We start from the raw sequence: 15,154 nt of genomic DNA, 5'->3' as shown, positions 1-15,154 counted from the left end.
ATCAGCCACCATTTGGTTGTTGCTGTCAGTGCCAGCAGAAGCGGTGGCTGGAGCAGCGGGTGCTGACAGTGCCCCAAGCCCCGGGGCTGGAGGGGTCCCTGGGCTGGGGCTGGCAGGGAGCTGCCCCTTGTTCTCCCTCTGCCTCCCGCAGAGCTGGGCCGGGCACAAGTGGGGCAGCACAGCAAACAGGGAGCCTGCCAGTCTCTTCCAGCCCTGTCTGCTCACAGTTTGGGCCTTGGAGCTTCAGGTGGACAAAGGCAGCTGCTTCTGCTCCCTCTGTGTGTCCCCGTGTTCAGCAGTGCTGCTCCATCAGTCTGTGCCCAGCAGTGGGGAAAAGCCTCAGCCCTGCAGGGCCAGGAGCTGCCAAGCTCTGTGTGAGCAGCTCAGTCAGTGGGATGGCAGCTGCTCTACACAGGAACCTGGAGCAGAGGACATACTTTTTTTAGGATGGGTTTTCTGCTTAAAAAAAAAGCAAGCAAACAAACAAACAAACAAACAAACAAAAAAACCCACCTGCCACAAAATGTGTTGTTAAAATTCTTCTGTAACTTTGGATTAAGAAAAAGGAAACTGATATTTTGAAATGAGAACTCAGTTACTTACTTTGTAAATGTGCTGGTGGCAAGGATCCATTATCTGCCTTCTTTTAGAGATTTTGGGGATGTTTTTCAATATTGAGTTATATTAAATTGTGGTTGAAGCAATAGGCAACTGAAAGATGGATTGTGCATGACAGTGTCTTGACTGTAAAAATATTACAGTTTGAAACTTGGATGTAAATATTGCAAATGAAAGTTCAAAATCCCAATGGATTGTGCGACAGCAGCTTTTCCTCGAGGACGTGCAGCAACACAAAGACTTCATCAGGGGGGTGGGGGGCTTGGGGCTTTGTCCTGTGCCACTCTGAATGTCATGAAACAGGACTTAACCTGACACCAGCCCAGGTCACCTTCTGCCACCACAGCTCCTTGGACCTTGTGTCCCCCAGAGCAGACACAAAGTGTTTCTGCTGCGCTCCCCATAGCATAAATCCACTGAGAGCTGGGATTTTCCCAAGGCTTGTGTCTCCATTGTGCCATATTCCTAAAGAACAAGCAGCTCATCCTGATGAATATGGCGAGTTACACGGGCGGTTGTCAGCTCCATTTCCTGCCTAGAAATCCTGAAACTGCTTCTGAATGCTGCTCCCTTCAGCTCTTGGACACCTATTCACACAGAGCTGGGGAAAAAAATACCCTGGCCATCAGGTTACAAGAGAGTTATGCCAAAGTTAGAGCTCTGTGGGAAATCTCTATCCATTCTTATCCTTTTAATATATCTATACGTGGGGGTGTGCACTGATGTGTCTTGTATGGAAAGGAAGGATTGTGCAAGCAACGTAACTGACACTTTCACTCTCAAGTGTTCATTCCATACCCATGAGGACAAAGACATTATGGATACCCTTGCACACACAAACCCTTCTGTCCATGGATAGAGAGACATCCAAGAGCCGCTGGCACACACACAGACCCTTCTATCCATGGATACAGAGACATGCAAGAGCCCCTGGCACACACAGACCCTTCTATCCATGGATACAGAGACATGCAAGAGCCGCTGGCACACACAGACCCTTTCCCCACAAGCTGCAGGACATGAGAACACAACCCTTGCAAACACTGACTGCAAGCCACAGCTCTGGGTGCTCCCCATGAAGCTCAGCTCTGGCACCACTGTCTGCCCCAAGCTCCAGGGGATGCAGTGGGAGCCCGGCTGCGCTCTGCCCTGGGGCCATCCTGCAGGGAGAACTGGAAACAGGGAGCATTTAGGTGCCACAAACAGCCAAGCCAGGGGCGCAGGGCAGCTGGTCCAGCCCGGACTGCACTGCTGTGTGCTGTGCTCTGGCGCTGGGGCTCTGCGCAGAGGGGACTGCACTGGTGTGTGCCAGAGGAGACAAAGAAGCTTCAGCTTTAGTCTAACTGAGCTGGGTGGGTGAGCTGGGAAGAGTGGGGAGGCTCAGGAGGATTCACAGAGCTCATGCTGCTGGAAGGATGAGGAAAAGGGAGAGGGAACTCAGCAGTGAGGAGAGCTGAGGGCTGGAGAGCAGCTCTGAATGACACTAAAATGCCACTGTACCTCTGAGACATTGCTGTTCTTCCACCAGGGACAGGATGAGTCCCTAAGCCTGGGACTCGGCCTCCCTCATGGTGAGGGGCATCAAGGAAGGCAAGAGTGTGACAGAGACTGTGATGGGCTGGGAACTCACTGGGGGAAAGGAGGGAGCAGTTGTGAAGTAAAAGGCAGCTGGGGGAGAAAACTGTTCAGTGAAGGGCTGAGCTACAACTTGAGCATGCTGAAAAATGTCATTTAGGGTCACCCTAGATTGATTTCATTTCACAAGGTATTGAAAAGGTTTAATTTAGGGGAGATGTCATGTTTTCCCTTGGAGATGTACATTCTCCAAACTTGAGCAGCACTGCCAAGATGCTCAAGCAAGTCTCTGCTGCAGGTCACACCGTTTCTTCTTTGGCTGATTCCGGCCCGGTGCTGAGCTCCAGCAGAGCCCTGGCAGAGCCCAGAGCAGCCTCAGCATCTGCAGAGCCCGGCTGCAAGGAGAGAAAGCAGAAACCACCCATCAGCTGAAGGCTCCTGTGCCCTTGTCCCAGCTGCCCGCGGTGCCCAGGCCATGCTGGCCGTGCTCAGAGCGGTGCCCAAAGCTGCCCATCATTGCTGCCTTTGGCAGCAGAGCAGGAGGGCAGGACATGTGCCCAGCCTGCAGCCAGCCATGGCACATCCACCTCCTCAGCAGCTGCCCAGAGCAGGATGCTCCTGTGCTCGCTGCCATCTCCCAAAAGCTCTTATCCCACCCATGCCAAGAAGATGGGGACCCACCTCACGCCATCCGCCGCTGGAAGAAAAGCTGCTCCCAAAGGATGTCCTCAGCCTTCTCCTAGGGCACGGCCCATCCACGCCACAGCTGGTCCCAAGCACTTCCCCATTCAGACTGGACACTGCCTGGAAGGCTTCCTTTAGAAAAACAAACAACAAATTAAGGAAAATAGATTACAGACAAAAAGGGGAAACAAGGGAAAAAATAAAAGATCTTATGTCAGTCACAGCTTGAGGAAGGCCCAACCCCTGCATGCTAAGGAAAAACCCACCCACAGGTGAGGGAAGCCCATGCTTTCTCCTTCCCCCCTGCACTGCCCCCCAAAAGTGATGGTGATCCCAAAGCAAACAAGGGGAGTGGAGCAGCCCAAGCCCTTCCTTGACTGCAAAGCAAAGCACAGGGGCACAGGTGCTGGAGTCCCACCTCTGCTCCTGCCATGGGGGTTTGTTTGTGTCGGGCTGGCTGCCCCAGCCCCAGCCCAGGGCACGGTGGGTGGTGGGGGCTGTTGGCAGGGCCAGGAGCCAACTCCCATTTCGTAACCACCCCAGCCCATGGCCCCAGCCCTGACAAAAATCAGCCTGGCAGCCCACTGAAGAATCAGTTGCATCAGCCCCAGCAAAGGGGGAACCTTTGGTTCCTGGCCAGGCTGTGCAATGCCCAAATCTGGGAGCATCCCCCTGTGTGTGGACTCATCTGCAAATTCACTGTGGAGCCTGGCTTTGAAGAAGGTGGCAGAATCAAAGTCCATCAACTTCAGCTTTGTGCTGGCCAGGTCGAGGAAGAGCTTGTCATCCTTGATGTCATCCTCGCTGTCTCCAGCAGCAGCAGCCCCACCTGGTACAGCTCCTCCAGGGGCTCCTTCTCCTTGCCCTGGGGGTGAGACCAGGCTGTCAGTGTTCTGCCCAGGGCCCCAGCTGTCAGTGAACCAGGACAAGCCAAACCAGCTGGGATGGCAGCCACCAGTGCTGGGCAGACACGCTCAGCTCCAGCACAAGGGCTGTGTGTTCCCATCTGATGATCCCTGTGCAGTGACACAGGCAGCAGAAAAAAGTCTGGGTTTCTTTGCTTCTGATTGCCAAGGCATGTGTGCAGCTGTAACTTACCAGGGCCCTGCATCAAAGGGTGCCTGTGGCTCTCTCCCATCTTCTATGGCAGATGAATATCCTGCATCCAAGGATCACAGAAGAGGTCTTCTAATGAGGGCCTTTCTACATCTGGCATGGATAAGCACCACTTTATAAGATCTTGGCACTCTGGGGAGAGAAACCAGAAACCGCCGGTCAGTTGGAGAAGGCTCCTGTCTGCTTTGCCCCACTATTCCCATGCCCAGGCCATGCTGGATGTGCTCAGAGCTGGGCCTAAACTTTCCCATCAATTCCCTGTTTTGGAGGAGAGCAGGAGAGCAGGACATGTGCCACCTCCTCAGCAGCTGCCAGAGCAGGATGCTCATCAGCCCGCTGCTGTCTCCCAGCACTGGTATTGCCCCCATGCCCAGAGATGAGGATCCACCTTGAGAGAGCCGTTCTGGCAGCGAGAGCTGATGGTCCCAGCTGATGTTCTGGCCCCTCCTGAAAGGGTGCTCCCCGCAGACCATCTGGTGCAGCAGGATGCCCAGGGACCAGATGGTAGCTGGCTTGCCGTAGTACCAGCCAAAGTGGGTCCATTCTGGGGGACTGTATGACGGTGTTCCTATGGAATACAGATGGAGCTCATCAGGGCAATGCTGCTGCTCCCAGAGCCTGGCCCCAGCATCCCTGGGCATGCGGAGGCTGCCCCAGTGGCACGTGGTGTGACCTGCTGCCCTCTCGCCAGCACCTGGGACTTGTGTACAACCTTGGGGTTGGAAAAGAAGCCACTGGTGTTGGAAGAGGGCAGTGTAAGTTCTGGCAATGCCCAACCATGACAAGGAAAATCCCATTCAGTGCTGGGGAAAAACCATGCCTTCATCCTCCCTGCCTGCATTGCCCCAAAAACATTCTGAAGCCAAGGCAAACCAGGCGAGTGGAGCAGTCCAAGCCCTTTCTCACCTGCACACCAAACTGGCTGCTGCACAGGTTCTGGCTCCACCCCTCTCTGCCACCCCCACACACGGGTGTTTCTGTCAGGCTGGCTGCCCCAGTCCCAGCCCAGTCCTGGCCAGAGTGGCTGGAAAAGGCTGCCAGCATGGCTGGAAGCTGACCCCCACCTGCCCCTGCTCAAAAGCAACTTGGCTGAAGACTCAGTGCCATGACTGGCAGCAAAAGGGAGAATCCCCGCTGCCACACCCAGGTTGGGTCATGAGATGTTGGGCCAGGAGATGTCCAGAACTGGGAGCACACCCCTTTGTGGGCTCACCTGCAAAGTGAGTGTAGGCCGTGTCTTGCAGGTAGGTGCCACAGCCGAAGTCGATCAATTTGGCCTGCCCGGTGGCCAGGTCAACCAGGATGTTCCCTGGTTTGATGTCCCTGTGCAGGACCCCGCAGCTGGTGCAGTGCTGCACGGCCTCCAGCACCTGGCGGAACAGCTCCCGTGCCACCTCCTCGGACAGGAACCCCCGTGCCAGAATGAAATGCCGGAGGTCCTGACATCGTTCCGGGCGCTCCAGCACCATGATGATGTCCTTGGGGAGCTCAAGCCACTCCAGCAGCTGGGCGACACCAGGGAAGCCAGTGGAGACCTTGTGCAGCAGCACGATCTCCAGTGGTGCGCTGGTGCCGTCGGGCTGCGGGAGGAGCACGATGCCGTCAGTGGGGCTGATGCCGTGCCAGGGCTGGGGAAGCCCTCACCCAGCCCGGGATGCTCTGCACCCTGCGCTGGCCCCACGCCCGCTCTCCCTCCAGGCATCCTTGGGGCTTCCACCCTGCCGGGGCTCGGCTCATCCCCGCCCAGCACGCCCCGGCTTCTCCCGCTGGCCCCGCTCACTCACCAGCTGGTCCCAGTGCCGGACGCGGTTCCGTGGCACCCTTTTGATGGCCACCTGCAAACCAAGGGGAGCAGCGGGATGAGCTCAGCACCCGCCCTGCCCAGCCCCATCCTCCATCTCCTGCGCCCGCCGCCGGCCCCGCCGCTCACCGGGGCGCCGTCCGAGAGCCGCGTCGCCGCGAAGACGCTGCCGAAGCCGCCGCGCCCCAGGAGCGACCCCACTCGGTACTGCTCCTTGAGGCCGTGCTGCGCCTTCCCTGCCGGCGAGACGCGGCTGTCAGCGCTCGGCCCGGGGCCAGGAACGGCCCCCGAGCGCCCCTCAACCGCCCCGGGCCGGGCATCCCCAGGCGTTCGCTCCTTGGGACGGGACAGCGGCGGCTCGGGGCCGGCGGCCGCGCTGCCGAGCGGCGGAGCTCGGGCCGGGGAAGCCGCAGCGGAGGCGGCGGGAGCGGCTGCGCCGCGTGTGTCCTCTGCGGGGCCCGGGAGGAGCCGGGGCCGGGGCCGGGGCCGGGGCCGGGGCCGGGGCCGGGGCCGGGGCCGAGCATGGCTCAGGTGCAGGCAAAGGGCAGCGATGCCCCCTTGGCTCCAGGCACTGATGCCCGCCCAGCATCGCCACCGCCAGTACGGCCAGAGCCGGGCGGAGGGGAGACCGCGGCGGGACGCCCGGGGGCGGGGACGGGGCAGCCCCGTCCGGGGCCGGGGGCGGGCTGGGGGCATGGCCCGGCCCGGCAGGGGAGAGGGAGACTGGGAGAGGAGGGGGACACCGGGAAAGGGAGACCCGGAGAGGGTGCGGGACTGCGGGAGAGTGTGCGGGACTGAGGGAGAGGGAGGGAAGAAGCAGGACGGGGTAGACAAAATCTCCTCTTTGGCTTATGCCGCTGCTGCTGCTGCTGCCGCTGCTGCTGCAACTGAAGCCCCGGGGCCGTTTTTCCCAGTGTCCGTTTGTCCGTTGCCCACTCAGCCCCGCACCGAGCCCCGCGCTCCCTGGGGGCAGCCCCTGAGCCTGTCCAGACACGGGAACTTTGCAGTGTTGAGCCAAGACCCAGAGTCTTGACTCCTGCACGGTGGCACAGGAATCCCCTTGGCTGATGCTGTGCATTGTCCCTGCTGAGGGTCAGACACTGTCAGAGCACATTCCCTGAATGCAGAATTTGTACCTGACCCAAGCACTGCACTTGTGTCTCCAGCATTGCTTTCCAAGAAAAACAGGGGAAGGCAAACTGGGTGTAGCTCATGGTATTTTACAGTGTCTAAAACTTGTCAAGTCATGGATCTTAGAGGTGAGATCCATTTGGAATTAAGGGGATGGAGAAGTAGTGCAAGATGGAAAAGGGGAGCATGAAAAAAATTGGGGAAACACATCCTGGATTGTTTCTTTCCATTTTCATTTCATTTCTTAGAAGCTGTTTCCGTTTTCCCAGTATCTTTCTCCTGTCTGCTCTTTCCAAGAAACTTTCCTGGAGAATGAGGTGCTGCTTCTGTCACAGGATGTGCCACCAACTGCAGCTTCCCTTGGCTTTCCACACTGTGCATGCAGCAGGAGTCTTGCAGCAAAGCAGGACAAATATTTAATAAACCTGACAACTTGTTCTTTCTTTTCCTTGTGGACTGGGGAGTTGTGCCATTGGTAAGGTTTCCATTGTTACTGTTCTCCCCTAAGAAAACAGGACAGGGTACTGGTGATACCTGCTGGGAGTCTGTTATCGTCCACCCAAGCAGGAAGAAGAAGAGGTGGACAACTTATTCTATAAGCAGCTGGAGAATGTTTCAGGATCACCAGCCCCTGTTCTTGTAGGTGACTTTAACCTACCAGACATCTGCTGGGATCTCCATACAGCAGAAAAGAGGCAGTCCAGGAAGGTTTTGGAGTGTATGGAGAACAACTTGTTGTCACAGCTGGTGTGAGCCCACCAGGGGATGGACTATGTTAGACCTGTTGTTTGCAAATAGAGAAGGAAAGGTGGGAGATGTGGTGGTTGGAGGATGCTTGGGGCACAGTGATCAAGAAATGAGAGAGTTCTCGATATTTGGTGAAATCAGGAGGAACATCAATATGACTTTTACACTAAGCTTCAGGAGGGCAGACTTTGGCCTCTTTAGGAGACTTATTCAGCGAGTTCCTTGGGAAGCAGCCTTTCAAAACAATGAAGTCCAGGAAGGGTGGGCATGCTTCAAAGCAGAGATCTTGAGGGCAGAGGAACAGACTGTGTGCTGAAAGATGAGCTGACGAGGCAAACGTCCATCCTGGATGGGCAACAGGGTTTTGAAAGATCTTAGGAATAAAAAGAGGATGTATCATCTTTGGAAGGAGGGTCAGGTCTCTCAGGAGGTATTTAAGAGAGTTGCTAGGGCATGTAGGAAAAACAGTAGGGTGGCCAAAGCTCAGTTCAAACTTAATTTGACAGCTTTTGTAAAAGATAATAAAAAATGTTTTTACAAATATATTAGAGGCACAAGAAGGGTAAGACCAACCTTTGTTCTCTGCTGGATGTGTGAGGGAACTCAGTAACTGCAGATGAGGAGAAGGCAGAAGTGCTTGATGCCTTCTTTTCCTCAGTCTTTTGTGGGAAGACAACTTGTCCTCAGAACCACTGCCCTCCTGGGCTGGTAGATGGTGTCAGGGAGCAGAATGGTCCCCCTGTTATCCAGGAGGAGGCAGTCAGAGAACTGCTGAGATGCTTGGATGTTCATAAATCTATGGGCCCAGATGGGATCCATCCCAAGGTGATGAGGGAGCTGGCAGATGAGCCTGCAAAGCTGCTCTCCATCATTTACCAACAGTCCTGGCTCACTGGTGAGGTTCCAGGTGACTGGAAGCTGGCCAATGTGACACCATTCACAAGAAGGGTGGGAAGGAGGATCCTGGTAATTAGAGGCCAGTCAGCCTGACCTCAGTACCCGGTAAGGTCATGGAGCAGTTTATATTGAGTGTCATCACACAGCACCTGCAGGATGGCCAGGGTATCAGACCCAGCCAGCATGGGTTTAGGAGGGGTGAGTCGTGTTTGACCAGCCTGCTCTCCTTTTATGACCAGGTGACCCACCTGGTGGATGTGGGAATGCTGTGGATGTTGTGTATTTGGACTTCAGCAAGGCCTTTGACACTGTCTCCCACAGCACACTCCTGGAAAAGCTGGCAGCCCACGGCTTGGACAGGAGCACTCTTTGCTGGGTTAAGAACTGTCTGCATGGCCGGGCCCAGAGAGTGGTGGGGAACGGTGCTGCATGCAGCTGGCAGCCAGTCACCAGTGGTGTTCCTCAGGGGTCTGTGCTGGGGCCAGCTCTGTTCAGGATTTTTATTGATGGTAGGGATGAGGGGATTGAGTCTTTGATGAGTAAATTTGCAGATGGCACTAAGCTGAGGGCATGTGTCTGTCTATTGGAAGGGAGAATGGCTCTGCAGAGAGACCTGGAACAGTTGGATGGGTGGGCAGAGTCCAATAAGATGAAGTTTAATAAGTCCAAGTGCTGAGTCCTGCATTTTGGGCACAATACCCCCTGCAGCGCTCTAGGCTGGGGACAGCGTGGCTGGACAGTGCCCAGGCAGAAAGGGACCTGTTCCACTGATGGACAGCAGGCTGGACATGAGCCAGCAGTGTGCCCAGGTGGCCAAGAAGGCCAATGGCACCTGGCCTGGATCAGGAATGGTGTGGCCAGCAGGAGCAGGGAGGTCATTCTTCCCCTGTACTCGGCACTGGTGAGGCCACACCTGGAGTGCTGTGTCCAGTTCTGGGCCCCTCAGTTTAGGAAGGACGTTGAGATGCTTGAGTGCATCCAGAGGAGGGCAACAAGGCTGGTGAGGGACTTGGAACACAAGTCCTGTGAGGAGTGGCTGAGGGAGCTGGGCTTGTTTGTCCTGGAGAAAAGGAGACTCAGAGGTGACCTTATCACTCTCTACAACTTCCTGAAGGGTGGTTGTAGTCAGCTGGGGGTTGGTCTCTTTCTCCAGGCAGCAACTGACAGAATGAGAGGACACAGTCTGAAGCTGTGTCAAGGGAAATACAGGTTGGATATTAGGAAAAAGAAGGTGTGATAAAATATTGGAATGATCTGCCCAGGGAGGTGGTGGCAGCACCATCCCTGCAGGTGTTTGAAAAAAGTTTGGATGTTACACTCAGTGCCATGGTTTTGTTGAGGTGTTAGGGCATGGGTTGGACTCGATGATCTTGAAGATCTCTTCCAACATAGTGATTCCATGATTCTGTCAATTGTTAGGGAGTACAAGCCTGGCTGAATGCAGAGAAAGAATCTCCAGAGCCTGCAGCCAGAAGTGGAGAGTTGTGTGATAATCATTCCAACACCCCATGGACATCTTCAAAGTGATCCAGAACATGAAAATGGGCTGAAAGAGGGAATTTGTTTCTGTGTTCAGTTTAGATGTTTCTACATCTGATGCACTGATATAAATCAAGAGTACAATCAGTTCATTGGAAGCAGCAGAACAAGCTCTCAGAGCAGATGACAGAAAGAATCTGAAAAGGAAAAATGCAGGGAATGACTTTGTGAACTTGGTCTGTAAGAAGGGTCATTTTGTCCAAATCATTTCCAATCCATTCCCTCTGCTTTTGTCCTTCCTAACAAGGCCATTTGCATCTCAGATTTCCCATGAAATGAGAATCCTGAGCTTGTGGAACTGCCTGAAAGATGCCCTGTTCCTCTGCAGGAACACTCAGACTGAAACAAGAGCCTGAGCCCTGTCTTGGGAAACCTCCTCCGAGCTGGAATTTGTGCTGTGCTGGGAGAGGAGGAGGAGGAGGGGGAGAACGATGGGCGCTGTGTGTCAGGAGCAGGAGGTTTGGGCCGCAGGACATTCCGCCTGTGCCGCTGCCCCGCAATCGGCGGCCGTGCCCGGGGCTCTGGGCCTGGCCCCGCGTGCGCTGAGCTCCCGACACTGCGGGAGCTCCCCGGGCTGGGCTCAGGTTCTGCTGGGACTGGGCAGCAGGCTGGGCTCCAACTGGGATCAGCAGCAGCTGGAAATACCTCTGGGCATCTCCACTTTGTGCTGCTGCTCAGAAGAAAATGAAGTGAAGCGAGTTGAGAAGTTCTCATTCTTTTTTTTTCTTCTGGTGGATTTTTTCATTTTATTTGACTCTCCAGAGGCAATTTCTGATGGCCTCTTTTAATTGATTCTATTTCAGCAGCACAAGCATCAGGGCTGTGTTTGAGCACTGCAAATGTGCCCTGTGTGGCTTTAACTCTCCTCAGCTTTGAGCTCAGGGACCTGTGAACATTTGGAGATCTGCTACTCATGATGCCAGAGTTCCCTGTCACAAAGGCACTCTAAATGGCACCAATCGAAAGAGGCAATTGCAGTTTTATGGATAAAATTCAAGTGGCAAGCAGAAGAGGGGCAAGAGCAGCCATGATCTACAATTCCCAAGGCAAAGGCAGCAGCAGCCTCCTGCTGTCACCTCAGGGTGAGTAAAACAGTGCTGAAAACAGCGCTGGAACCCGATCCTTTCTTTCTCTGGAGGCTGGCTCAGGGCAGCACAGCCGGGCCCGGAGGAATCAGGGCTGTTTGTGGGTGATTGTTGCTCTACTCCAGAAATTCAGCTGGAAAATCCCCTGGGAAGCCGAGGCAGGAGCAGGTGGGAAGGGGCCGGCGCTGCTGCTGCTCCTGCCCGGGAGCCCCGGCTGGGCCGGGCCGGCGCCCGCTGCGCTGCGGCTCCTGCTGCTGCCAGAGCCGGGCGGGACTCGGGGACAGGGAATGGACACGGGGGGACAGCAAAGGCCTGGGCGGCTGCAGGGATGTTGGCGCTGGGGCCAGCGCCAGCACACAGCTTCAGCCGCAATGAACCCCGAGGGAAACGCTGGGGAAAGGCTCCATTTCAGCCTTTCTTTACTCATGGCTGTGAAGGGACCGAAATCAAAGGAGAACAAGCAGGGCCCGACCCCTTCTCCTTTGGGAGGAGCCCCGTGCCTGGGGCTGTGAGGGGCTGTGAGGGGCCATGAGGGGCTGTGAGGGACCTTGAGGGGGAAAATGGTCTCTGAGAGGCTGTGGGAGGCCAGGCACTTCATGGAACCAAGGGTCCATTATGACACTGCGGAACCAAGGAGATTCCTGTTGACAGCACAGAACCTCATGGAACCAAGGGGCCATTGTGGCACAGCAAGGCCTTGTGGAACCAAAGAGACCATGGTGACACTACAGAACCTCATGGATCATGGATCCTTGTGACACTGCAGAACCAAGGAGAATGTTGTTGGCAGAGTGTCTGAGCACAGCTGCTGCAGGGATCCATGTACAGGTATGACTATGGAATGGGATAGACTGGACCAGGATAGTCCCGTTGGGAATGATCTGCAGTTCAGAGCAGAATGATGGTCTGGTCCAAGTGCCCAACCCCTCCAGGGCTGACCAAAAGTGAAAGCAGTCATTAAGGGCACTGTCCAAATGTCTCTTAAACATTGACGGCATTGGGGCATCAACCACCTCTCCAGGGAGCCTGTGCAGTGTTTGAGCACCCTCTCAGTAAAGAAACACTTTCTCCTGTGCAGTCTAAACCTTCCCTGGTACAGCTTTGACCCATTCTCCCATGTTCCATCCCAGGATATCAGGGAGAAGAGAAAGGGAAATGCAGGGCAGAGCCAGGGGGCAGCGAGATGGGAGTGTGCAGCCTGCAGGGACACAGCAGCAGCTGTGGGACAGCGCAGGACAAGCTGTGCTGGACATGGCCAAGGGCCCTGGCAGGGCTGGCAGTGCCCAGGAGAAGCCAAGTCTTGGTGCCCTGGGGCACTGCAGGGTCTGTGCCACCAAGGGCTGTGAGGAGACACCTTGTCCTGAGGCCCTGGGGCCTCCTGGCACAGCCCCAGCAAGGCTGGGCACTGTCAGCCCCTTGTCCTGCCCTCAGCATCCCCCCACATCCCAGTGGCCTCAGGGATCTGCTGGGACCAGTCCCTGGGGAGCCTTGGGCAGGAATGGCCCTGGGGGGCTCCTTAATGCTCCCAGGGACTGCAGGTTTTCCAAAGGACTTTGGGTTTTGCTTTGGCCTGGGAGTCTCTGAGGGGTTTGTGCAATCATGACCTCCAATTAGCTGCTGTAATTAGCCCCTGGAGATGTTTTGTCAGTAACAACACTCAGTGGGGCTCATTAATGCCTCAAAGTACTCAAGAGTCATTAAAGTGCTACTTTTTGACACTGAATCCCTGAGAGGTTTGTGCAGTCATGGCCTCCAATTATCCAATATTTAATGAGTCCCTAGAGAGGCTTTGTATTGACACTCAGTGGAGCTCATTGATGCTTTGAGATATTCAAGTTTTTTAAGGTACTTTAGGTTGTCCTTGCCACACTGAGTCTCTGAGAGGTTTTGGGGCAATCATGGCCTCCAGTTCTCTCCTCCAAGGAGTCCATGAGGAGCCTGTGTTGGGGATGGACCTCAGCTGGACCCATGAATGCTGTGAGACACTTTGGGTTTTTCCTGTGACTTGGACTGCTGGAAAGGTTTGTGCAATCTCCTCTCAGGCCCTGAGGGCTCAGCACCAAACGCACCACGGGGCTCACTGGGATCAAGCAAGTCCTGACAAACCATGGCTCTGCCTTGATTTCCCTCTGGTCTGGTACAGTTCATTATGAATGTTTTCTACAACAGTTATGGAGAAAGATTTCAAAGAGCTTCTAAGAAATACACATTCCTGTTATAAAGGGTGTGTTTTATTACTTTTCTCTTTGGAGCAGAGGTGATTGCAGCATTCTGTGATTGATACTGATCCAGGGTCTCTCCTCAGGAGGTCTGCAAGGGGCTGTGGCCATGGACACTGCACTGACCCCACTGCTGGGTTTGGGTGCCACGGCAACCGTGAGCAGTTCAAGTTTCCTTGGAAACACTGGGGAGGACTGGGACATACTGGGGGACACTGGGAACGCTGTGGGAGACACTGGGACATACTGGGAGTGATACTGGGGAGGACTGGGACAACCTGGGAACATGGGGAATGCTGAGGGGGAATCTGGTCAGACTGGGATGGACTGTGGGGGTACACTGAGACATACTGGGACATACTGGGACTGATACTGGGGGATAGTGGGGCAAACTGGAGATACTGTGAGTGATACTGGGGCATACTGGGACAAACTAGGGAAGCTGGGAACACTGTGGGGAAGACTGGGGGACACTTGGACATACTGTGGATATCACCAAGTGGAACTGGAAGGAAATGGGAATGAACTCAGGTGTACTGGGAGGGCCCAGAAGGGCACTGTGGGTATACTGGGCTGTACTGGAGATGAACTGGGCTTTAGTGGGCGCGACAGGGGGGGCACTGGGGTTGTACTGGGCTGTACTGGGAATAAACTCGGCTGTACTGGAAGGGACTGGAGGGGTGGAATGGGCTGTTCCCGCCTTCACTGCCTCCTATTTGCGGAGGCTCCTGCCCATCACCGCTCGCAGCCAATCACCGCTGGAGATCGGGGCTTCAGGGGCGGTGCCGGGTGTCGGCGCCATCTTTTCTTTTTGCCTCTAACTCCCGTCATGCCCCGAAGCCCGATAGAGCCCCATTGCAGCCGGGACTACATCGCCCGTCATGCCCCGCGCTCCACAGAATGCGGGTATCCACCCCGCCCCGTGTCCCATAAGTGTCCCCCAGACCCTCCAGCATGCCTCAGTGTCCCCTCAGCGCCCATTCGGGATTCCCCAGAAGCGACTTCGCATCCTCTGAATTGATGCCGTTACAGCCACTCCTGGGAATTCATCTCCTATCATCCCCCGCGGCATCTGAGCCCCTCATAAAACAGTTCCGCTCCTAAAACTGTTGCCGTGCTCCGAGCCCTAAAGAGCCTGGTTAGAGAGGCTCCCAAGCTCCCCCCAAGAGCTCCCGCACCACATACGTTCCCTCCGAGGACCACAAGTCGCGGCTGGGACACAAAAGTGACCCCCAAGTGCCTTCCCGGACCCCAAAAATCTCCGTTACAGCCACTTCCGGGACTACAGCTCCCAGCATGCTCCGTGAAGCCCGTAGACCGCTATTCTATTCGTGACTTCATCTCCCGTCATGCCCTGCGCCGCACTGAGAGCCTATGGAGCTGCACCTAAAACCCCCGTGATGCTCCGCGGCCCGATTGAACCGTGTTATACCCGCGCCTACAACTCCCATCATCCCCCGCGCCGCAGAGAGCCCCGTCAGAGCCCCCCAAGTGCCCGCCCGGAGCCCGAAGGGCCCCCAGATTCCCCTCCCTGACCTCCAAGTGCCCCCCTGGACCCCCAAGTGCTCCCCCGGATCCCGAATTGTCCGACTGAATCCCTGAGTGCCCCTCCAAGTGCCTGCCCGGCTCCCCCAAGAGTCCTTCAGACCCTCAAGTTCTCTCCAAATTCCCTCCCCAGAAGCAAAACTGCCCCAAATGTGCCCCAGAAATGTCTCCATGGACCCCCAAGTGGCCTCTTTTAC

General features: G+C 55.6%; 1 protein-coding gene across 1 annotated transcript; it reads right to left on the bottom strand.

The window, feature by feature from the left end:
• Positions 1-4,018: 4,018 nt before the first annotated feature.
• On the bottom strand, positions 4,019-14,243 carry LOC120747622 (serine/threonine-protein kinase pim-1-like). The gene is made up of 6 exons (XM_040053642.2): positions 14,152-14,243; positions 5,924-6,170; positions 5,778-5,828; positions 5,207-5,573; positions 4,382-4,561; positions 4,019-4,125 (listed from the first exon to the last, which is right to left on the bottom strand). The coding sequence occupies exons 1-6, from the start codon at positions 14,241-14,243 to the stop codon at positions 4,019-4,021; spliced, it is 1,044 nt and encodes a 347-aa protein (XP_039909576.1).
• Positions 14,244-15,154: the final 911 nt, after the last annotated feature.

The sequence above is a fragment of the Hirundo rustica genome, unplaced genomic scaffold (assembly GCF_015227805.2).
Source record: "Hirundo rustica isolate bHirRus1 unplaced genomic scaffold, bHirRus1.pri.v3 scaffold_112_arrow_ctg1, whole genome shotgun sequence".
In the NCBI taxonomy this organism is placed as follows: domain Eukaryota; kingdom Metazoa; phylum Chordata; class Aves; order Passeriformes; family Hirundinidae; genus Hirundo; species Hirundo rustica.
The sequence above is the reverse complement of the archived record's forward strand: the minus strand, read 5'-3'. Positions and strand labels throughout refer to the sequence as shown.

What these genes read in the sequence shown, in the direction of transcription:
- LOC120747622 (XM_040053642.2), bottom strand. Translation starts at nt 14,243, where the DNA reads ATGACGGGAGTTAGAGGCAAAAAGAAAAGATGGCGCCGACACCCGGCA. An exon ending in TCCGGCACTGGGACCAGCTG is followed by an intron (nt 5,574 to 5,777) that starts GTGAGTGAGCGG and finishes CTCCTCCCGCAG; the next exon opens with CCCGACGGCACCAGCGCACC. An exon ending in GGCCTACACTCACTTTGCAG is followed by an intron (nt 4,562 to 5,206) that starts GTGAGCCCACAA and finishes TGTATTCCATAG; the next exon opens with GAACACCGTCATACAGTCCC.